The sequence below is a fragment of the Suricata suricatta genome, chromosome 13 (assembly GCF_006229205.1).
Source record: "Suricata suricatta isolate VVHF042 chromosome 13, meerkat_22Aug2017_6uvM2_HiC, whole genome shotgun sequence".
NCBI classification, from domain to species: Eukaryota; Metazoa; Chordata; class Mammalia; order Carnivora; family Herpestidae; genus Suricata; species Suricata suricatta.
In genome coordinates this window covers 22465642-22490950 of record NC_043712.1, presented here as the reverse complement: position 1 = coordinate 22490950, position 25309 = coordinate 22465642, and the positions used below count along the sequence as shown (strand labels likewise).

Below are 25309 nucleotides of genomic sequence, written 5' to 3'. Positions count from 1 at the left end.
ACTTGAGTAATAATTTATAGAAACAGAATCTAATATACATTTAATGATATGCTATCACTAGGAAGCTGAATTTTATTACGGTCTTTGGTAGAAGCCATGTGAATATTTATATTGTTAGGATTGTGTGCCTACCATTTTATATTCTGCTTTCCTTTTTTATAATATAATTTTGATATATACATGTCTCTGAGTTTCTCATCTTGGGGTAAAACATTTTAATCTTTTGTCCATTACTTTGATATATTTTCTCCAAAGTGAATTTTTATGTCAAGGAATACAAACAATCTTATAGCTTTTGCTACAAGTAAGAGAAAATTATATCTCAACTGGCTTAAAGAATAAGGAAGCAATATAATCTCCCATAATAAGAACTCCTATAGTGAGGCTGCTCTGGAGTTATTTAAAAAATTTTTTTAATGTTTATTTATTTTTGAAAGAAGAGAGAGAGAGAGTGAGAGAGAGAGAGAGAACAAGCATGATTGGGGGAGAGACAGAGACACACACACACACACACACACACACACACACACACACACACAGAATCCAAAGAAGGCTCCAGGCTCTGAGTGGTCAGTACAGAGTTCAATGCAGGTCTCAAACCCATGAACTGTGAGATCGTAACCTGAGCCAAAGTCGAGTGCTTAACCAACTGAGCCACATAGGCACCCCCCTTTTTTATTTTTTTTTTAAACTTTTATTTATTTTTGAGAGTGGAGTTGTTTAATTTCACAACATGGGAGGATCCTCCAGGGCTCTGCTTGCTCTCATGCTTCTGTTCTGCCATCCTGAAGGGGTCATCTGTGTCACTGACCAGCTATTGTCATGGTCACAAAATGGCTGCCACATTCCAGGCATCAACAGCCCCCATAGATAGGCAATGTTCAGTGGATGATGAGAGGATATTTCTTCATCCATGTCTTTTTTAAAGAGCAAGGAAATATTTCCGAAAGGGCCGTGTATGGCTTCTCTTTCATTGTTCATTCAATGTTTCATTGGCCAGTGCCTTTTCTACACCAGTCACTGGCAAGGAGCGTAGAATTTCTATGACTGATTTAGTGAAAGACAGAGCCATGTGAAGGAGAGCAGCTTACCTGGACTGGACAGGTTCTACTCTACAGAAGAAGGATAGTTTCTGCTACACTTCCCTTCCATGTATTCTAGATCTTTATCCCAAGAGACAAAATCATTCTCCAGTACCAACCTGTAATGTCTAAGTGTGCTTGTTCCCCTGACAAAGTTGAGTCTTTCTCCTTTTTACTTACCATTATAAATTTGAAAGTTAGTTATACATAATGAAGGTATTATTTTAATGTGTATTTCTTTAATGATAATGAAGGTATGTGCATTCTATTTGGGATGAGTTAGTCTATTTGTAGTTTCTTTAGCATTTTACAACCACTAAACTAAAAAAACCCCTATCTATCCCTACACAATTTTTGAGTCAAAGGCCATATCTACTAAGTAATCCTCTATTGCAAAATCTTCCTTATAAGATGTCAACGTTTATAAATAGGAAAAAGCAAGCGAGCAAACAAAAAGGTTAAGGAATGTGTTGGGAGGTATTCACTGTCAAAGCATTCTAGGTACTTTCAGACTGAAGGGCGGACCGAGCCTGGAGCAAGGACACCCTTTGGCAAATGGTGAGTGGCCCTCTCCGGATGGCCCCTCCCTGTTTCCAAGCTTCGAGTCTGCCATCCTTTCATCCTGCCCCACGGCAACTGGAGAGGTGGGCAGCTGGGTCCTTCCCCCTTAGCTTGTCATAAATCTTCTCCAGCCCTGGAGGACGGTCCAGCCAGTTTCTCACTGTCCTCTCTGGTTGCCTCACTGCTACTCAGAAGACTCTCTCTCCTGTGTGGTCAAGCTGGTAGGTGAGTCCTGTTTCGAACTGTTACCCCCTTATCATTGCATATGCCCCCGGTTCTCCATTTGCCTTGACTCCTCACATTCCTCAGAATGGAAGCCCCTGGCTAAAACAACAATAATCAAGAGCCTTTTCTCTAATATTTACCACTCCAAATAGGTTATTTTAAATACATTTTTCTGGTGGGAGACCCTTAGCAAGGGTGCTTACTTCCATCGGGGTTAACAAGAGTGAGGAGATACAGAGCTCTGTCAGGCCCTACCCTTAGCTGGCTGTGTGGACGTCCACCCAGAGAAGTTCTGCAAGCTGCTTCTGTTGTCATTCAGACCTGATCCCTCCCTTCATGTCCGATCCAAGTTGCAAGTTGCTGGAAGTGGCTGCCTCCTTCCCCACTGGCCATGTGGTAACATAGATCATAATTCAGTCTCTCCCCAGAGATCCCCATCCTAACCTAAAGGCTAAGCTGCCACGTCTGCCAGGAATTGTCTCTCTAACCATCTGTGGAGGGGGGAAATACATTTTTTCCCCTCTAAATTCTTCTTATTCCAGGATGGAAAGAATTAAGGGGAAAAACAAACTCTTTGTGTTCATTGCTGCTTAACCCTTATGGTTCAGCTAAGAGAAGTCACCGTGGAGAAGCCGCGGGCTGCCCTTTAGCATGTGGGCACGAGTGGGTGCTGCAGTGCCAAGTGCATATTTCCATATGGCATCGTCAAAGCATTTCCAGAAGTGACCTTGAACTGACCCCCAGCTGAAGATGAGCCCATAAGAGTCTTCATCCAAGCTGCAAGAGCTACTTTTAAATGGCTCAAAAGTTTAACTCTCCATCAAAGCACACAAGTGAAGAGCCCTGGCTACCTAGGACAAAAGCAGCTTCTCTTCACCCCAGTAGGCATCAGACCAAAGCTACAAGTCATTTGAATGTGGGAGTATAAATCGGAGTCGGTGACATTGCCAGAAATTGGCACATTTGTCAGAACACCTTGCCTTTTGTTCGTTGTGAGATCAGGGTGTGCCCAGAATGCTCTAAGTGTGTGGTAGTATTTTTACTCTTGGAGAAAAAAATAAGAAGACGATATTGAAAGGCTTTCTCTGTTTTCCAAATTTCCCCTCAGCACTGAGTAATTTGTTTTCCATGAATGTAGGACTTTATCTTTGGTTCATGGGGACTTCCTCTAAGTTAAGGCCCAAGGATATGGGCTCCCTGAAAGCAAGTCCCCCTTCCCTCTGGCTGTGCCTGTGGTGGGTGAGGAGGCCTGGAAACGAGGCTTGGGGTGGGACCAGCCCTGAGAGAAACACTCCTGCAGCCCCTGTTGGGAAAAGAGCCAGGATATTTTTTAAATGCTGCCTTTTGACCACCTTCTCTCCATGTCTCATGGTTTTGCTTCTTCCTTCAACATCTTTTCATCATGTCTTAACCATTGCCATGTTTCTTTAAGGAAATAGTCTTAAGACCATGATGAAAAAGTGTGTCACTTCGGAGGATTCTTAGAGGTAGCAAGTGCCGCCCTGAATACCGGGCTGCAGTCCGTCCCAAAGCCTTGTTAGCTCACATCTCGAAGAAGAAGGTACTGAGGATGCTTTGAAAATGTAGCTGTGGTGGCCACTGAAGAAGTGGGAAAGGCTCCATGGCTTCCCAGGACCAGGCTCTGAGAGGCACAGGGATGGGAGTGGTCTAGGAGTGTCAATAAAGAGACATCCCACTGGCATAGAATTGCAGCCTGGAATACTTAAAGGCTGCTTCGTAGCTGATGCAATAAGCATGTGTTTGATTCCAGAAGGCCGAGCTAGGACCAGTAGTCATGCAGAGTGAAGTTTTAGCTCAGTATCATGGAGGACATTGTGACACAGAATTAGCTAAAAATGGAATGGGCTCTGTATTTGTCTCTCAGGGCTACGGTAACAAAGAACCATAAACTGGGTGGCTTAAAATAACCTTTTTTTTTTTTTGGATTGAAATGTATTTTTCAGAAGTCCCAAATCAAGGTGTTGTCAGGGCTATGGTCTCCCTGAAGTCTCCAGGGGCAGGTCCTTCCTGACCTCTCCCAGCTTCCGGTAACATACCTCTCATCTCTGTCTCCATCATCATATGGCCTTCTTTTGCTTTTTGCAAGGACACCAGGCAAACTGGATTAGGCCTGCCCTCATAACCTCATCCTACCTTGGTTACATCTGCAAAGACCCTATTTTGTGTATAAGATCATATTCTGAGGAGCAGGAATCCTAACCTAGAGTCCTAACCAGGACGTCAACATATATCTCTTTGGGGAAACACAATTCAACCCATAACAAGCTGCCTCTATGGGAATGACTTCCTTACCCCCTGAAGTGTGCAAACAGAGTTAGAGTGAGTTGTTTACAAGATTCTTAAAGGGATGTAGAGAATAGGACCAGATGTCTTCTAGGATCTCTTCTAATGATGGCATTTGCTCGTTTTGGGGCAGGGGGGTTCTATTGTAAAGGGCTCTACAGAATTCTGGGACCATACTTGGTCCAGTCTTGGTAAAATGCCATATGCACAGAAACACAGTCCAGCTTCTAAAAATTACTAAAAGGAATTCCCATCTTTTAATTCTTGATGAACCTCAAGTGAGCTTCCTTTCCTGCCCCCTGCAGCTGCTGGAGTCCCTCTGTTTTAGTCAGCACTCTTTGGAATGACAGAATTCTAACTCAAAGTAGTGTTGAAAAAAAGATCCTATTTCTTCACAAAGTTGCGAAGTCCAGGAGTTTTTATTTTGCCTTGGATTCCATTTCTCAGCTTTGTCTCCCTCTCTGCTGGCTTTGTTCTCAGGAAAGCTTTTCCCATATGGTTTCCACCAGTGCCTCCCACCACCAGGCTTAAATCTTAGCATTTTAGCACACTCTGGGAAGGTTCTTCTTTTCCAGCATTCTAAGACGAGTCCCAGGGTTGGCTTTCATTGGGCCAACCTGTTACCTTGCATTTGTCATATACTCATCATAAACTCATCGTTGGGATTCTGCTTACCTTTTGAAGAAGGATAGTGAAGCATGGAGATAGCCCTATCTAAATCACACAGACTAGGAGTGGGAGACAGCATTCCCAAAGGGCAATTGAGGTGTTATTAGCATAATAAATGGGAATCGGTGTTTGAAGAGGACATAGCAATAACCATCTACTATGATTCTTTGATTCCTTGCTTCAAACCACTGGTGGTGTTTGATAGATTGATTGATGTAGATAGGGAGATAGGTGGATAGATGCATGGATGAATGGATAGATAGATTGACATAGATATGTTGGTAGGTAGATAGGTGAATGGATAGAGAGGGTAGATAGACTTCTGTCTTTCCATCCACCCACCCACCCACCCATCCATCCATCCTTCCACTTATCAGGTGAGCGTATGCTTTTGGTTTTCTCTTGCATTTTCTTCTTACTTTTCAAGCCTGTCTCTTTCTACTCACTTCCCAAAGTCTGCATTTTAAATGTCTACTTACTGGGCTGGCAAATATTGATCTCTCCTTTAAGGGCAAGGAAGGAAGAAAAATGGAGCCAGCCCAAACCAGATTCCTTTGGCAGCTGAGGGGAGGGAGGAAGGGAGGAATTCACATTAATAATTTTGTCCCCATCATCTACCAAATCACCAGAGTGTTCTTGTGTCATTTTGAGCTGTGGGTGCCTTAAAAATTTGCATCTGTGTCCAGGAAAGAAGTAGATAAATTTGCACATGATGGTAAAGGAAGCCTTTGGGATATAAATACTCTGATGTGAAGTTGTGGATGCATCCCAAAAGTCTAGTCTGACAGTGTCTGTGTTTTAGCTTCCAGGCTGCTGTAGTGGGTCAAACCAAACTCCCAAATGGGTTTTTAAACTTGAGAAACACCAGGCTTGTTTGTTTCCAATCACACAAGCACTCTTGAATTGAAAACAACACTGGGTCCTCAAACAATATAAAAATTAATTGAAATCACTTATCCTCTTGCCGTCAACATTCAGCCCTGTGACAGTTCAGACTCAAACTCTAAACAAACCAACCACACCCCAACCACACCCAACCCCCCCTGCCCCCCCTTCCCCCCCCAATCAGCCTGCTAAGAACATTTAAAATCCCAGTCAAGTGCCTTGGCCCTGTCTCTAGAATCCATCCAGACCACTTCCTGTTTCTTTTCCTGCATCACTGGTCGTTCTTTCTCACTCTGGCTCTGAGAGGAGGTTCTTTTTTTTTTTTAATAGTTTATTGTCAAATTGGTTTCCATACAACACCCAGTGCTCTTCCCCACAAGTGTCCTCCTCCATTACCACCACCTCTTTTCCCCGCTCCCCCTTCCCCTTCAACCCTCAGTTCATTTTCAGCATTCAATAGTCTCTGAGAGGAGGTTCTTATCCCAAACCCTGCCATGGACCAGGTTCTTGGGATTGCCCACATCCATCAGCTACAAGTCAGGGGCTCTCCTGTTTTAAGGCCTGACCCTGTGGTACCCAGGCAGATTCATTTGTTAGTGCTGCTTAAATAACAGCATTTATTTTTTCATAGTTCTAGAGGCCAGAAGTCCAAGATCAAGGTGTCAGCAGGTTTGGTTGGTTCTGAGACCTCTCTCCTTGGCTTGCAGATGGCTACCTTCTTGCTGTGTCCTCACATGGTCTTCTCTCTGTGTGCAGTGCCTTTGGTGTCTTTCTGTGCATCCAAATACCCTGTACTTGTTAGGACACCAGTCAGACTGGATTAGGGATCACTATAAAGACCTCATTTTAACTTAATTGCCTCTTTAAAAACCCTGTCTCCAAATACAATCACATTCTGAGGGTATAAGGGTTAGACCTTCAATATAATGAATTTTGGGGGGCACATAATTCAGCTCATAACACCAGAGAAGCTGACTTTCCACTACAGCCCCCAAATCTGGTAAAAGTTGGGAGTCAGACATTCCCATGTAGCTAAAGTAAGGTCTACATAAGACTAATTAGGAACTATGATTATTTGGGGGCAAAGAAGGGACCAAATCACCACTACTATTTCTGGAAAAAGTTGTGAGCCAAACAGTCCAATAGAGGGGCTAAGTATGATCCCAACCCCTAAAAGATTCTAGTGGCTTCTATTTAGATCTGGATATAGGTTAGCTCTCCTGGCAACATTTTTCTTAGCCACAATATCCATTGCTGCATATTCCTAGAAGTCTAAAAGTGAAGCCACTTTGGTATTCAAGAATATAGATAATAATAATGACTAACTTCTGTCAAGTACTTGCTATGTTCCTGACACAGAGATGGAGAGTTACATGTATTATCTCATTTAATACACAACAAAACCCTAAGTGGTTTCCATTCCTCGTTTTACAGGTAAGGAAAACTAAGGCTTCAAGTGGCAAAGTAACTCGCCCTGGTCCTGTGGTTCTCCTGCCAGTGCTCACAATGTGCCATACTAACCAGCTGTAGCCAAGTCAGGTTTTTAAATTGATGGTTTAAATTCAATCTGCTAAAATCTTCAAAAAAGAGTTTATGAGGTTTCTCCTAAGGGACATTGCAGGAATTAAAACACATTGGGATTGTAAACTCAGATGCTATCAGGGGCCAGACCCTTAATATTAGTGAGTCACATCAACCCACAAGTAAAACAAGAATGTGGTGGAGACTGAGGCCTGTCAGAGCAGACAAATCTCTTGTAAAAAAAGGTAATAATGGTCATTCAGCTCTTCACAATTGCTGCCATGCAGAGCTATAGATGCTGGTTTTGCCAGTCTTCTAACTTTTTTCAAGAAAAACTATAGGTTTGGGGGCACCTGGCTGGCTTGGTCAGTGGAACATGCAACTCTTGATCTTGAGGTTATAGGTTTGAGCCCCACTTTGGATGTTCATGTAAATTTTCATGAATTTAAATATTGACAACTAAGTCATTTAAAACAACAGTGCCTTGCAGGTGAAACAAAGCATGCCTACCAGCCTGGAGGGTCACCATACTTCCTTCTGGGCTGATGTGCCGTTGGAACCTTTCTGAACTTTCCAGCGGGCTATTTTACAAATGTTCTCTCCTATACACTCCTACTAGATCCAAGTGGGGTTTTTTGAATGGGTAGGTGAATTCCCACAGGTCACCTGACCCCACCACAGCCCCCCACGGGGAGGAGAGGAAGTTCTGCTGGCAGGACGCCCAGAACTCAAGGAGGAAATGGAACATCCTGGCTTCCTACCCAGGGAAGGCCCCCGTTCAGTGAAGGAAGGGGCAGTGCTGGCAATCAGATCATCCAAAGAGAAAACCTCCTCCACCCCGATGGTCAGCAACCTGAGCACCCAGACTGTGTCTTTCCATTTGCGTCTTCCTAGCCCAAGCACAGTGCCTGGCAAACAGCAGAAATGCAAGGAATGATGTGGGGATGGGGAGTGATTTGACTGTTACATTTCTGAAAAATAACGATGGTGATGATATGGAGGACAGATGTGTTTTGGGGGAACTTGGAGGGCCTGAACTGGTGCACATGCAGTGGGGCTGGAGGGGCAGGATCAGGCAGAAAAGGCATAGCAGAGACCAGCTTCTTCATATCTCCAAGGGCCATGCTCCACCAAGCCTTCAGTCCAATGATACTCTTTCACAGCCAAGAGGGAAAGTCATAGCATGCTAACTGGTGGTTGACCCTCCAAAGAGCCCTAGGACCTTGAATGTGCCCATGTCATCATCTGCTGCTTTAATTATTAATATGCATCTCCTATGCATGGAAACTAAATCCAAGATGGTGGCTTGGGTTTTCATTTAATTTTATATCACATTGTTTTGGGGCTCAATATAAAATATCTTTCCAGACTAGTAAAATCAGGCTGGCGGAGCTAATAATTAGGATGTTACGGAGACTATGACAGAAACTTTTATTGGACCTGGGGAGAAACTCCTCTGAATGGTGATATCTGCAGGTTAATTTGAGAGTAAACTAGGTTTTAAGCTATTAGTTCTCTCACCTTTCAGTAGGTCCCCTGAGTGTGCAGCAAAGTAGCATGGTTGCCTAAAAAGGATTTAATTTCTGAGGACCAGTTCTGGCTGGCCAAAACAATTTTCAAAATTGGTTTGGGCCTCGGAGTCTCACAAAACTCATTATAAGCACCATACCATGATCTGTTTTTGCTCTCATTTTCATCCAGTTGGAGTTTGCTCTCCCCTTCACATACAAATGCTGCTTAAAATGCACCTTTGAGAGTAGAGCAGGAGATGAAGCACCCGGTTTCCCAACGCTTGGACGCTGTGACAGAGAAAGGTTCTTTTCTCCTTAAAGGGAGGTCTAAGACTCCTCAATGTACAGTGGTGTCTGAAAAATTGTTGCAGCTTCAGGCCCAGAAATGCACGTGTGTGCATACATAACATGAGTTTGTGCATGGGTTATGCATGAGTGCATATGTGGGTCTGAATGTGTGTGTGCATATGTGCATACATAGAGCATGTGCCTGTGGCAGACAGGTACATTACATGTGTGTGCTTACCTTCTTGGTCTCAAGAGGGGTGCTCCTTCTTTCCCTTCTTACCGAGGGCACCTTGTTTAGCACAGTGATTAGCAACAGCACGTTAGAGCATGAGCACTGAACTTGGAAAGCATTCTCCTAATCCCAGGACTCCTTCTTACTTTGTGTCCTTGGGCAAAGTATTTTACCCCTCCAAGATTACTTTTTGGTATCTGGAAAATGAGGATAAAAATAGTGCCTCCTTCATCTGGAGATTTTGACTATTAGTGAGATAATATATTTTAAATATAGCACAATAAAGAGCACATAATAAACATTCAAGAGCTGATAGCTGTTATTATTGTTGTTGTCAGTCCTTCTTACCTCATGCTTCCAGGGAGAGAGTCAGGTGGAATCAGCAAACTATTTTCTAGCTTAGGGTATTCTATGTTTCCACCTCTTCTATGCATGATTGCCTCCTTAACCACCCAAAGTTTTTCTATGGGGCTTTTTTGTTGGGTATCAAAACCCAAAGTAATGCTTGGAGGCACCAGGTGCTTTCATTGTCTCGATCTTTTCCCATTTCTCAAAAGTTTGCTGCTCAGGTCACCCTCTGCAGAACCTGATTGTGTGGGATTCCATGGGACTGTACCTTGGAGCTATTCCTGCATAAAGGGAGAAATACCCGTGCTAGCTGCCCCAGAGAGGCTCTGTAAACCCTTAGTAAGTGTTGAATTGCACTGTGTTGGGTTTGGTGCCAGCCATGGCTTTGTATTTCACTCAGTGCCTCACAATAAAACCTTCATTTGGTCTGTGCATTGTAAGCTCAGAGGCCAGCTTGAACTGGAACCTCAGGGAAAACAATTTCCCGTCTGTGAATCTTGATTTTTTTCAATATGTCCTCAAGCTTCCGGTTATCCTATCTCTGAGAACAAAAGAAATAATATTTTGGAGGGTGGTAAAATGGTGTACTGGTTAAGAAAATAGCCTCTGAGGTCAACGTGCTTGGATTAAATATTGTTTCCATCACTTAATAGTTCAGTTTTAAGTCTCCTAAACCTGTTTTCTCATCTGTAAAGTGGGAATGTATTGTAGTTGCCTCATGTACCTGTATGGTATGAGGATTAAATGTGATGATATACATAAAGACATAGTTTTCAATCCACAGTATGTCCCCAGGACAGTATAGCTGTCATGGCTGGTTTTACCATGTCCATGTTGGCAGGACAGCAATGGGGTCAAGAAGCCATGGGAGGGGCACTCTTGGGAAGACTCTGAGGTTTTCCTTTGTGCATCTTTTAGCAACCTGAACATCTACTCCTGAGAGGCACCCAAGGTGGCTTCCTTTACCCAGGAACATACAGGTGGGGAAGAGGGTTCACTGACCTCTGGGCAAGCACGAGCTCATCCAAAAGGTGGACCTTTTCATTCCCAATGGGTTCTTCTCAGGGAGAGGAGCCAAGAGAAGGGTAAACGCCCTTGCCTTCATTGCTTCTGGAGGCCCTAGGGCCTGGCCCTTCTATTTGTCCCATGGAAGAGAAAGCTGGGGCTCAGGCTTAAGGATGAGTTTCCACCTGAAGCTGGCTGGGCTGGGCTGGACCCACATCCTGCCCAGCTCCTCCAGCCCCCAGCAGGGCTTTCCCTCTAGAGGAAGTGGGCCTCATTAGCTTATCCTTGGGTGGGGTTTCCCAAAGCCAAGTGTTTAAAGGCAAATCATTGTTCTGAAGTTCCGCTAAGTTTTAATGACCACCCTTCTGAGAACTCCTCCAAGAACTAAGTGGGATTTTTGAAACCCAAGGATAGCCAAAGGCAATTAAAAGAAATATCCGAGTGAGTCTCAATTTGAGACACTCTTGGTGCAGAGTCTTGGGTGAAGAAAAGGTAGATGGGACCCAGGCCCTAGCCCCATTCTTTTCATTGTGATCTGGCAAAGTGCTTTCAGAGCAGCCTGTTCTTTGATCTGTAAAATGAGGTTGACACAATCTGGTCCTCAGGAAGAATCCTGGTCTAGGAAATCAAGCAATTTTGTCTCTTCCATTCTTAGCTCAGCAGACCCTGTCCCACTCTTTTCTATCTGAGGTCTCGGTTCTCTCTGTGAAACACAAAAGGCTGGGAACTAGACTTTCTCGCAGTTCTGGGACTGTGTGTGTGTTAGTGTGCTGAAGAGGACTGAGGCAGAGGTGTGATGAGGAGGAGAACAGCCAGAATGGATAGGAAGGTTGGCCACATCTGAGCAGAATGCACCAAAGTCCCCCAAAACAAAAGGGACACTCCCCTAGCACTCATTAAGGACTCTACTGTGTCCTCTGTTCTCTCCGTATGCCAGGCAACATAAGTCATCATCTGGGGTCTATTTTCCCTAATCTGGGGCACCTGGGTGGCTCAGTTGGCTAAGTGTCCGACTTCAGCTCAGGGCATAATCTCATGGTTCATGGGTCTGAGCCCCACATTGGGTTCTGTGCTGACAGCTCAGAGCCTGGAGCCTGTTTCAGATTCTGTGTCTCCCTCTCTCTACCATTCCCTTGCTTGTGCTCTGTCTCTCTCTGTCTCAGAAATAAACAAAAAAATTTATTTTCTCTAATCTGTCTGTGGTTCAGCTCTTCGTAAGATAGCCCATTCCAGCTGTCCAATCAGCATGACCATGAGTGGTGGTAAAGAAGGTGCCCAGGAAAAGGTTAGGTAAAGGTTGAGGAGCACCCATCAAGTGACATTGTGGAGGAGCTTTCTACCTGATGAGAAAGCATCTCAGTCAGTTCTAGGCTCCTTCCAACTCCAATTCAATTTGGAAAACATTTAATGAGCCCTCACCTACATGCCAGCCCTCACTGTGCTGACTGACGGTGAGGTGGGCCTGGGTGGGGCTTGCAAATGGACAGCCATGTCTTCAAAGTGCTCAGAGTCCTTAGGGTGCCTGACTGTCTCAGACAGTAGAGAATGTTACTCTTGACCTCTGGGTTGTAAGTTTGAGCCCCACATTGGGAGTAGAGATTTTCAAAGTGCTCATTGTCTTACAATCCTGATGTCTTATTTCCAGGGACTACACCTCCGCATTCCTGGGATTCAGTCCCCTATCTCTGAGTTTCCCAGCAAGTGACTAGGGCCACCAGGCCTTGCCTGGCTTGGGAGAAAGGGTCCAATACAGCCTATTTGTTTCTTTAGCATCTAGAGTGAATTATTGCAGCAATGGTGCTGTTTCCAATGCCCTCCACACCCTCTCCTTCAGCGTCCCCCTGTCCTCCTTTGAGCACCCTCAGCGCTCACCCATGCCCCACTCTGAAGCTCTGATCCCTCCAACCTGGTGACCCAAAATCCATATTTCTCATTTCACAGACCCTTGAGGAGGCTAACTGAGTATCAGGCCCAGTCCCTGCCCACAAGTGCTTACAAGCCAGTTGATAAGGGCCCTCTCAGACATCCTTGATGAGCCGATGCTGTCAGGAAGGCACACTTAAGGGCTTTCCTTGCCCAGGCCTCAATGAGTGCCCCAAAAAGTGAGGCTAATGATCAGGACTGTGAGTTCATGGTGGGGGGAAAAGGTGGTGATATCACTTTGGATACCTCATCCAGGAGCTGGCACTAGAAGGCAAGGCTGAGTCCTGACATCACCTGTGTATTTACTTTACATGAATTCAAGTGTATATTTCTAGCTAAAATAGTGAGAGAAAAATAGATATCCAAAAAGGGTCAGGGATTCTACCTGCCATGCCAATCTGTATGTCTGTCCCCTTCTTTCTTGCTGGCCAAGATACTGTTTTATTCTTTTGCTTGCCTTCCAAGTGGCTGTGTGCTCAAAGAAGGCTGACCCAGGGGTGGCCTGACCCAGGGGTAAATCTTGATTAATTAGCTCCAGGCCAATTTTGATAATTCCGTTTACTTTTTCCATGATTGGTTTAGAAATAGACTAATGCTACATTTTTGAACAGTGAGACTTTGGGTGTGTGGGGAGGATGCTTTTATGGAAGTATATTTACCCCTCCCTTTTCCTGCCTCTGGATGTTTTCATGACACATGGAACTGCTATGTCTGTCCATCTTGGGACCATGGAAAAAAGTCAAGAGAATTACAGCGAGGTCACACTGGGGCCATGAGACCATGAAGCCTTGGAGCCATTGAATCAGTCAACCACTTCTGGTGCCACACTACCTTGAGATTTCTTTATCCATGAGCCACTCAATCCTCTGTTCTTTAAGCATCTATGAAGTTGGCTTTTTGTTTACCTGCAGCCCAAAGCACTCTAAACTCTAAACGCAGGAGAGAAGATAAGAAGGGAGTTGTTAATCTGCTGCCCCGCAGCTGGTTTCTCCTTCTATCCATCAGGCTGTACATGTCCAAACCCTGAGAAATTCTGCAGTTCCCAGGTCTGTATTTTTGTACAACATGATCCTCAGCACAAGCCAACAGCATCATCTGGTACTTAACAAAGGAAACGGACTGTTCCAAAGCTGGCACAAAAAGTGGCTCTGTTGGGTTCTCTGAAGTATGGTGCTATTTTGGGCTGTATGGGAGGTTTAAGGAATTTCCAAGAGGAGTTTTGACTGTGGAAGATGAGGCTTCTGTCTTTCAAACAAAAATCCCGCAATGAGATGCAATAAGTTCTGGTCGTATGGAAACAGAGTGGCTCCAAAACAGAAAGTATGGATTATTACAGCTGGTTGCAGAGACAAAATTTAAATTGCAGAATTGATTTAGAGAATAGAACACATACTTGTCTAAAGAACTGTCTATGATGGGAACCGGAAGTTCCCAGGGGGAAGGTAAGTCTGAAAGGACTCCTTCCTCTCCTAAGGCTGGGCTAGTTTATGGTACTGTAATAAATGTGCCCCCAATTCCATGGTGTAAAACAGTGAATGTTTAGTTCTCACTCATCCAACATGGCCATTGTGGGTTGGCTGTATCTTTACTTTGCGTTGTCCCCACTCTGGGATGCAGGCTAAGAGAACTGTACTACCTCGAATATTATCATTCAGCATTGTAGAGGAGAGGGTGCTTTGGAGAGTCCTGCATCAGCAATTACACACCCCCAACTAGAAGTGAGAGATGCCCCTGCTGCCACCACACTCAGCAGCTGGAACTAGTCACATGACCACCCACTCTAAGGAGGTCAGGAAGTGAAGTTCTGTTATGTGTCCACAAGAGGAAAGAACTGGACATATTTGGTGAGCAGCACTAATGACCCACTTCGTCCAAGATCTACCCAAAATCTATGTGGGTAGCTGAGCTGGAGCAAAGTTCCATTTTTTGCAAGTTTGGGTCCATATTGACTTGTCTTGCATTCCTACTCTGCTTTTACCTAGCAACACACAGTGGTTCCAGGAGGTCTAGCCCTCCCATACAGTGCTACTGTCTCCCTCTTGGTTTCTGACATTTTATTTTTACTTTTATTTATTTTCTAGTACTAACCAGAATCAGAAATAAGGAGGTCACCCAGTGTTCTTACCACTGCCATTGGCTGCTTCCCCAACAAGCCTTCTTAGCAGCTTATCCTCTTCTTTGTTCAGTCTAATCTTGTCTCCCTTTGTTCAAACACAAAGCCATGTTGCCTGTGGGTTACTCTACTCAAGTCCTCATGGCTACCCTGCTACCAACCCAAATCACTCAGCTTACTGATCCTCATTTGTGCCCTTGGCTTCTTCCTCCAGGCTCTGAGCTCAGCCTCCCTCCGTCTGCTCGCACTGCCCTGTCAACTGCCCATGTACTGTTCCCAACAGAAATCAAAGAGAGGGGCTGTGCCAGCAAGAGGAGCACAGTCTGTGAATTAAGATCAGAGATGTGTGCTCTAGGGAACTGGACTAACAGATTTCTTCATATGACTATGCAGCTAAGTGAGAAGATGTATAAAAAGCAACAACTAGTTGTCTGATTTTTACTTATTCCTGAAATATCTTTATAAAACTGTCCCTGGGACACCTGGGTGGCTCAGATGGTTGAGCATTGAACTCTTTGATTTCAGCTCAGGCCATGATCCCAGCATCATGGGATTGAACCCCATGTCAGTCTCTGTGCTGAGCATGGAACCTGCTTAAGATTCTCTCTCTCTCTCTCTTCCACTGCCCTTCTCCTGTGTGTGCTCTCACTCTCTCTCTCTCTCTCAAACAATAAACAAGAAAGTAGAGAGTATATAAATATAATATGTAAAATAGTATATATGTGTATGTGTGTATATATTTATCAATTATCAAAATTCTTCAGTCAAATTCTTTGTAAAATTTGTTCCCCTGAAATGAAAGGTGATTATGCTTACAACACTGACTAATAATAGAAATACATCAGTCTGGAATGTCTTGTCTATTGCAGTTATACATCTGACCTCTTAAATGTTTGTGCTATTGTTATAAATACTGACCTTAGTTGAGTGGAAATTCATCACAGGAACTTGGACAGGAAAGCAGATGTTGACAGTCACTGATAAAATCCTAGAGTGGAAGGATCTCAAACAAGCATTCCAGGCTATCCCCCTGCCTATTAGTGGTGCGATGCATTTATACTGTGGTGGTATGGAAATTACCAGTGTGGAAGTAAAAGTGGCATTTTTACATGCATGAGCATCCTCCTGTAAAGAAGTGTTGGTCATCTTGCATCTCCAAGTCCTCAGGATGAGAAAGTCTGCTGCCTTTGGTGTTCAAATAAAATTTGAACTCTTGTGTATTGAGGTCTAAGCTGTCCCAGATTCTTATCATCATATCCTCCTCAGATTTCACTGCTGCAAGGAGCTCCCAGTTGCACATGGCCACTCTCTTCCCTCCACCCTGAACTCCTCATTCTATTTCCACCAAACAACACCAACACAAGACAATTGTGTAGAACAGCTCTCCACTCAAGGTAGGAGACGGAGGGGAGAGTTATGTCATGCCACAGCATGATGAGTAATTTAAAATTGATGTTTAAACATCACGGTTCTCCAAAGTTCTTGTTTCACCCTTAGAAATTTCTTACTGTCGATTCTTGTCCCAGTTTCTTTCAAGTTTTCTCCTTCTTCTGAATGGATATCTTCCTTTTCCTCCTACTTCCATGATGTGGGATCCATTGTACCCAAATGGTCCACAGAATTTCTTTTTCTCCAAGACTCAGTTTTCTCCCTGGAAGGGATTTTGCCTCTAGCTTTTAAATTAACATTTTCCTGTTTTCACAGCTTATTATTAGGATTAATTACATTTTAAATTAAAATGTTAGGTCTATTTTCTCTTACTCTTGCCATAAAACAATGGGTTATCTAATTTAAACTGTTTTCTTGGGGTGTTTGGCTGGCTAAGTTGGTAGAGCACGTGACTGTTAATCTCAGGGTACCAAGTTCAAGCCCCACATTGGGTGTAGAGATTACCTTAGGGGAGGAAAAGGTGTTTTCTTGATGGGAAGCTAAAATTTTGAGAATACATGTATATTTATGTTTCATGTCTCTTTCTTATGGCCATATATCCTTTAATAAAAATTGTATTGCCTACAAAAGGATTATAGCAAAGATTCTTCCCCACATGGGAAAGATATGGAAATTGGGGATGCCTGGCTGGCTCAGGTAATAGAGCCTGCAACTTTTGATCTCAGGGTTGTGAGTTCAAGCCTCACATTGGGTATATATATATATATATATTTATATTTATATAAAAAGAGACAGAGAGATATAGAAATCAATACTTGTAAATGAAATTTCTATACAACAAAGGAAGTTACTTTTGCATAAAGATGAAAGTGCCCTATCCAAAATGAATTTCATGTATGATTTTAGTTCTATATTGTATCTATTAGCTACTATTACAGTAATGCTGCTTGACGAATCATCCTCAAACTCAATAGCTCTTATTGTCACGCATGTGTAGCTGGGCTGGGTGTTGACTGATTAAGACCTGGCTTAGCTCCAAGGTGTAGATGGGGTCCAATTCTGCCCCCATGACTCTCAGTCCCTTGCAGGCCAACTGGGGCATGTCCTTCTCTTGCTATAGCAGACGTACAAGAAGGAAAGCATCACCATGAACCCCATTTCAAACCTTTGATTTCATTATATGCACTAACATTCCACTGGCCAAAGCAAACATCAGTGGGACAGGGAAGAAAATTTCTCCCACAGTGGGAAAGGAGGGGAATGAATATTTGCTGAAATGAGAATTCAAAATATTCTGTAAAGTAAATATCACATAATTGTCCATCGTACCCCCACATCTGTGTCTCTCTGCCAGCCAGATCTGAAAAGTGCTAACCATGGCTTAAACCAGGAAGGTCTGTAGAGTGCAAGGGGTGTCAGGGAAGTAATCCATTCCTGTAGGAGCAAAGATTGTTCTCCCCGAAACACACATTTAAGAGAAAGCTGGCAACCTCCTTGTAGCAGTTTCTCTAGAGGAAACTGTAGGGCAGCTCACCAAACTGACCTAATTTCTATGACCTCGTCAGAGACAACTCTTGGCACCTTGTAATAAATTGAGTGCATAGATCTTGAGTAATCCATTGTGCATATGTCCTGTAAAATGAGTCTCTCAAGGATCCAGAATATAAAATAATGCAATTGATGCTAATATATTAAAATCTAATTAGTATCATATTAGTTTCTTAAAAGTGTCATGCAAGAATCATTCCTGTTTTACCATCCAGTTCGTCCAATTGGTCTTTACAAAAAATGTTAAAGCATAACAATCTTTCTTGTACATGCCTCCAGTTCCTGATTGAGCACAGAAGCTGACAAAGTTTATCTTCTTAAAAAATTATTATATCGGGATACCTGGGTGGCTCAGTCAGTTGAGAGTCTGACAGCAGCTCAATAGCAGCTCAATAGATCATTAGTCACGATCAATCTTATGGTTCATGAGTCCCAGCGCTACATCAGGCTCTCTGCTGTCAGTGCAGAGCCCATTTTGGATCATCTGTCTCCCCCCCCTGTCTCTCTGCCTCTCCCTCACTCGCACTCCTCTTTCTCTCTCTCTCTCAAAATTAAATATTTAAAATTTTTTATTAAAATTATTATATCATTTTTATTGCATTAATATAAATTGACACAAAAATCACTATAATACTATACACAAAAATATATGGAATTCTATAATGAATATTTTACATAACCACACTTTGCTTAAGAAATCACTCCCACAACCACACAATTGGTTTAATAGAGAAAATTACGGTGATGGCAAAATTATTACATATACAATGTTGGTGGTATTGTACAAATCGCATCACTGTTTTACAAGGCGATATGGAAACAAGTGCCCTTAGCCAATGCATACATTGTCCATCGGAGCCTTGTAAAGGGTATTATTTGTGAGAAGAAAAGCATTTAGACAAAGAAGGATTCATTTTAGCATTATCTATACTGATGAGTAGAAATGACCTAAATGTCCAACATTTTAGAAATAGCTAAGTAATTAATGGTATACCAACTCAATGGGTAATTATAGAACCAGTTAAAATGGAAATTTGAATATCGCCTAGCAAAATGTCTTTTTATTGTGGTAAAATATATGTAACATAAAACTTCAATTGTAACCATTTCTAAGTTTATGGTTCTGTGTGTTAAATACATTCACAAAGTGGTGTAACCATCATCACTATCCATCTGGTAAAATACATCTTATGGGCTAAATCTGGCCTGGTGCCTGTTTTTATAAATAAAGTTTTATTGGAACTCAGCCATGCCCATTTGTTTATATGTTGGCTGTTGACTGTTGTCAGTTGGCTGTTTATGTCTTGTCTATTTTACTCTATAGTGGCAGCTTGAGAAGTTGCAGCCAAAATGGCAAGACCAGAAAGCCTAAAATGTTTACTATGTGTCACAGAAAATGTTTGCCAATCCTGATTTAACATAATGCTAGATAATTGAAATTTTGGAATTTGGGCTATTCACACAGATTTGGGATGAATATTATACTTGAGGTACCCTTAGGGAAATTTATTTGTTAAGGAAATGGACAATGTAAGCAAATATTACACAGCTTATTTCAACCTATTTAAGAAAACAATCTTTTTAATACTTTGGGCTGTGAGCGTTCATATCCCAGTAGGCAGTTATTATACCAATTATAAAATTTTTATCTACCGGTTAAAATAGATCCTTAAAAACTTGACTAAGCATTAGCTTTTTAGCTTTTAAGAAGATGACTTTAGGGGCTCCTGGGTGGCTCAGGATGTTAAGTGATGGACTCTTGATCTAGGCTCACGTCAAGATCTCATGGTTGATAGGATTGAGGCCTGTGTCAGCTCTCTGCTGACAGCACGGAGCCTGCTTGGGATTCTCTCTCTCCCTCTTTTTTTTGTCTTCCCAACCCTCCAAAATAAAAAAAAATCAACTTAAAAATAATAAAAAAAGAAAGAATACTTTTGAGGGAAAAAAAAGATGACTTTATCTGCAATAAATCTGTTTTTAAAAATATACTTGTCATTACTTCAAGCTTTTCCCTAATAGAGACCATTCCACCTTGATTCACACACTTAATTGCATCTGAGTTGGTGCAGTTAGGCTATATTGCGTTCATGAGTATTTCTAAACACCAACCCCTGATCTGCTTTCTGAGGTGAAGAGAGCAAAACCTTGTATCTTGTCATGTGTCTACTCTTGGGAAATCATCTGACAGCTTAAGGAAAAAGGAACACTAAAATTTATCAAGACGTGGGGAGAAAACATATATAAATTTTAAAAGAGGGAGGTGGATGGGGGAATGGGCTAAATGGGTGATGGGCATTAAGGAGGGCACTTGTTGGGATGAGCTCTGGGTGTTGTGTGTAGGTGATGAATCACTGGATTCTACTCCTGAAAACCAATAGTACACTGTATGTTAAATTACTTGAATTTAAATAAAAAATAGAATAAAAGTGAATATAAACTCTCAGTCATTTCTGTATGGAATCTAGGGCAGTGAATAATCTGGAGTCAGTTCTGTTGGGTGTTGAATTAGATTCAGAAGTGTGTGTTTCTGAGTCCTGGGATTCACTTTAAGCCTCAGTTAGACCTCAGCATGAGGGCTGGATTCTGGAAGAGTTCATTCCAACTTCTTCTCCACTCCAGACTGAGACTAGAACAGTCTATAAGATACAGAATTTAGACAGTGGACTCCAAAGTTGGAGATCAGGTAAAAGGAAAGGAGCTACTGATTGGCCACACTTTTGGAAGTACACTTTCCCAGGAACCGCCCAGCAGGTGAATTGTGGTACGACATCAGTCTCCTTTATAACAGATGTGGGACAGGAATGTGCGAGACGTCAGTTAGGTGTCTCTCCATGCCTGCTAAATGCGCTTGACTCAAATGGCACTTGTTTTGTTTTGTTTTGTTTTTCAGGGGTCGGGTGGGAAAGTGTGCTGCTAAAAGGAGACGAGGCAGCCTCAGCTGCCACAGAAATATCCAGTGCAGACATGACTATCAAGGTAAGAGATCCTGTCTCTGGTTCGGTTCTCGAAGGGCATCTCCAGAGGAAAATGAGCCTCTGGAAGACTCCTACGGGCAAAAATGAGCACTGCCTCTCAATACTGCTGGGATTCTCTCTCTATTCACTGGAGCCTCAGTGAGTCAGCCAGACCTAAGATTTTCTGAAATTTGGCATCTGGATTAGGAAACCACCTGGAAGTTAGAATCTAACACATGAATTCCAATAAGCTGTTGCAGGGTCTCCACTGACCATGTCTATGTAGGTTGTCTGCAAGTGGTAACCCCAAGGGCACAGTGGAGCAGATCTGAACGTTTGGAGCTGAGAACCCGGGCCCCACTGTGCATTGTGAAGGAAGGTCAGAGAGCCATAAAGTAGCTTTGATTTTGACTCAAGATTTCCAGTGATGTCAGCAGGAAGGCAGCACATGGCCCACTCCAGCTGGAACACTAATGGCCAAAAGTTTACAAAATGAGTCATCTGGTAATCAGCATAATTAGCACTGTTCAAATTAAATGCATGAATTTATAATCATTGCCAAGATTGAGGAATCCATGACAGAATGTATCAGACTCAACCACTTGCCCCCTATTACTAGATTAGACACAGAAGAATGGTTCTTCCTTCTTGAAAGTCTGTTTATATTTCAATTAACAGAGGCTGGGAGTAGGAGGGCTTTCTGACATTCTTGCTTGAATGATGAGAATTTAAATATATGCCACATACAAATTTTTCTTTGAAAAATAAAAAGTAGTGTCGCCCCACCGCCTTTGTAAGTAAGCTCTAAGCCTAACATAGGGCTTGAACTCACAACCCCAAGATCAAAAGTCACCTGCTCCACCAACTGAGCCAGCCAGGTGCCCCACGTAGTGTCCCTTTTTATATTGAGATATCCCTAGAGATATTTCACTTCTAGATTTATCAGTAGAGATTGTACAAAAGAATATGCAAGATAAATTTATTCAAGCTCTCCTTTGTAATGTGAATGTTGGATTTAAATTATCTATGTTAAAAATGTTAGAGAAAGCAAACAAAAAATGCCACAGTGAAATTAAATGAAGGATGGGATAGTCACCTGATTGGTTAAAAAAAGTCAACTAATCTAAACAATAACTATCCAGTATTGAAAGTTCATTTGCTTATAATTATGTTATTATGTTTAGCAGAATTTGCAAGACAATAACTTAGATTCAATGGTGTATTTCCATTTCACTGGCTGTTACTGGAAAGACAGAAGTTCTTCTCTATGACCGCATCAGAGAGAAAGGCATGGGTAGATGAGCTTGATGGATTTAGATTTGCTATTTTGGAATCTGTCATCATTTTAAGAATTCATTTCTGAGATGCATTACTAGAATAGCTGCAGATGTAGTGCAGACATTTAAGTGATCAGAAAGGCTCGAGTTTGTGTTATAAAAGCAAATGGCACGTTCTGATAAAAAGTCTTGTCCAAGTCCCATTTTTCAAGTAAGTTTATTTATTTTGAGCAAGACAGAGAGTGTGAGCAGGGGAGGGGCAGAGAGGGAGAGAAGGAATCCCAAAGGATGCAGGGCTTAGTCTCACAAACCATGAGATCGTGACCTGAGCTGAAAGCAAGAACCGGGCAATTAACCAACTGAGCCACCCAGGCACTCCCAGGTCTCATTTTATAATCAGTCTACTGATCCTTGGAACCAGGATCTTGACTGAAGTTGTATTTGGGTCTGGCAAGTTTAGATTCATTCTTGATCTCTCCTCTTCTTTAATAAATAGCTGGAATGTTTAATAAGAACAGAGAATTTTTAGTTCTCAGGTACTGAACCCACCTTGAAGAATGGATATCATACACTTTAAAAAATTAAGCAAAATAGAAATATATTTAAATACACAAAGAAATTTCTACAAATATTATTAAATTCCTCTTATTAATGCCAGTCTCTTCTCCCCAAAGAATTTGTGAAACTTCTGGTGGATATAACTTAGGGAAATACTTCTGTTTAGATCTTCTGCTTTGAGTTTCCCAATTATGCAGCAGTCATTATTTTATTTTCTTAGGTTATTACTATGGTTCCCACCCCATACTGCTTTATGTATCCACCCTGTCTTTGTACCCATCTGAAGTACTATTTTTTCCGTGTCTGTAAGTGCCTAATGTTCATTAATTAACTACAGACTCCTCATCATATATCTATATATGTTCAGCTCTTGCTGTTTCTAATAACTACTTCATATACCTTGCATATCAGCAATCCCTGTCTTCTGCCCTGGGAAAACAAACTATTCTGTTAAAACTCTAATTACAATAACATTTGATCATTGACACTTGCCAAGGGGAATATCAGGAGAAATCACTGTAACAGTTTGGTTTCCTCCATATTGCTCTTCCTATGATAGACGTACCATTCTTAGTGCTTAGAAGTTTTCTTTCTGAAAATGGTGCAGAATTGTTTGCAGTGTCATACTTGTCTGAATGTGAATTTGTCAACTACATGTAGACTTTTAATACTACGTCTTATTTTGAAATGACAAAGCCGTGCTATATGACTCAGAAGAGTGAATTCATTCATAAATAAACTTCTGTCATTCTGAGGAACATTGAACTAGGAGCATTTATATTAAAAACACCCTCTAAATACACTGATGTGAGTAGGGGCATCATACGGGCCTGCTCAACAATTTTAAGTCACTCGGTTAAGTAGGTTGAACTGTGAACCTGTTCTTTCCCCCCAAAAAGGGATGTCCAAGACCTATACCCTGGTACTTGTAAATGTGACCTTATTCAGGAAATAAGACTTTGCAGTGTAATTAAGGATCTCTGGATGAGATCATCCTGGATTAACCCAGTGGGCCCTAAGTCCAATGATATGTGTCCTGATATGAAACAGAAAGAGGGGAAACACACCTGAAAAAGAAGGGCATGTGAACAGACAGAGGCAGACATTGGAGTATGTAAAGGCCCAAACCAAACAATGCGTGGAACCACCAGATAAGTTGGAAGAGGCAGGGAAGGATGCTTCCCTGGAACCTTCAGAGAGAGCGTAGCCTTGCCAAGACCTTGATCTTAACATTCTGGCCTCCAAAATTGTGACAGAATAAATTTCTGTTGTTTTAAGCCACCAAGGTTGTGGTAACTTATTATGGCAGCCCTAGGAAACAAATATACTCAGACCTGCCAAGAATTGTACCTACTTTTCTTCAGTGCCAATGTCATGGATGCCAAAAACCAATATCAAACATACCCATGCTATTTTCTTGTTATAACATGTTCATATGTTTTTCAACATTTTTTTTAATTCAAGTGTAAGTTAACACAATGTTACATTAGTTTCAGGGACACTACGTAGTGATTTGACAAGTGTAAATGTGATGTGAGCCTCACAGGGCTAGCTGCCATCTGTCATCATGCAACACTATTTCAATACCACTGACTCTATTCCTTATGCTGTTTTTACTTTCACCTTTTTACACTGCTGCAGGTGATTCTTATGGTCATGCAAGTTTTAGAAAATATTGATTCATGCTTTTTTGAAACAATGTCTAGGTAAGCAGAGAACAAAATAAGATATAACATAGGAGCTATCCTAAAGTATAACTGTCTTTGTGTTCCGGTGAACAGTGACACAGGTTGAAATAGGTTACTGATTCTCTTAAAACAAGAACAGGTAAAAACAACTTTTAAAAAGTGAACATAGTATAGGTGCCTGGCTAGCTCAGTCAGTGGAGCATGTGACTCTTGATCTCAGGGTCATGAGTTCAAACCCAACATTGAGTATAGAAATTACTTAAATAAATAAATATTTTAAAAAAGAGATCATAACATATCCAAGTGTCCATCAATAGATGAACGGATAAGTTCATTATAAACTATTCCTGTGACTTATTCATTCCATAACTGGAAGGCTGTATTTCCTACTCCTCATCACCCATTTTGCCCATCTCTCACATCCGTTCCCCTATGGCAACCGTTAGTTTGTTTTCTTTATCTGTGAGTCTATTTCTGCTTTTTGTTTGTTTGTTCATTTGTTTTGTTTTTTAAATTCTACAAGTAAGTGAAATCATATGGCATTTGTCTTTCTCTGTTTGACTTATTTCATTTAGCATATTGTTTTCTAGCTCCATCCATGTTGTCACAAATGGCAAGAGCCTATCTTTTTTTATGGCTGAGTAATATTCGTGTGTGTGTGTGTGTGTGTGTGTGTGTGTGTGTGTGTGTGTAATCTATCCATGGACACTTATCATTGTTAACTAGAAGAAAAGGAACTCGTATTCCAGAATAGCTTCTATATTATATCTTATTCTGGTTTTCACTTGCCTAGACACTGATTTTTTTAAAAAGTTTGGATCAGTATTTTCTAAAACTTGCATGACCATGAGAATCACCTGCAGCAGTATAGAAAACAATAGTAAAAACACAGCTTCCCAGGTTTCTTCTTTCAAAATTCACATTAAGAAAATCTGGGTTTAAGAATTAACATTTTGGGGTGCCTGGGTGGCTCAGTCGGTTAAGCGTCCGGCTTCCGGATTAGGCTCAGGTCATGATCTCACAGTTCGTGGGTTCGAGCCCCGTGTCAGGCTCTGTGCTGACAGCTCAGAGCCTGGAGGCTGCTTCAGATTCTGTGTCTCCCTCTCTCTCTGACCCTCCCCTGCTCACACTCTCTCTGTCTCTCAAAAATAAATTAAAAAACATTAAAAAGAAAAGAATTAACATTTTTAATGAGCACCCCAGGTGGTTTTTGGGGTCAGTTTGGGAA

General features: G+C 42.0%; 1 protein-coding gene across 1 annotated transcript in view; it reads left to right on the top strand.

Annotated features, from left to right (window-relative positions):
* Window positions 1-25309, top strand: part of PALM2-AKAP2 (PALM2-AKAP2 fusion) — a 322809-nt gene that overhangs the window by 171636 nt on the left and 125864 nt on the right. Inside the window, exon 8 of the mRNA XM_029919383.1 lies at window positions 20495-20580. Within this exon, the coding sequence (XP_029775243.1) occupies window positions 20495-20580 (86 nt within the window). The remainder of the gene's footprint in view (window positions 1-20494; window positions 20581-25309) is intronic.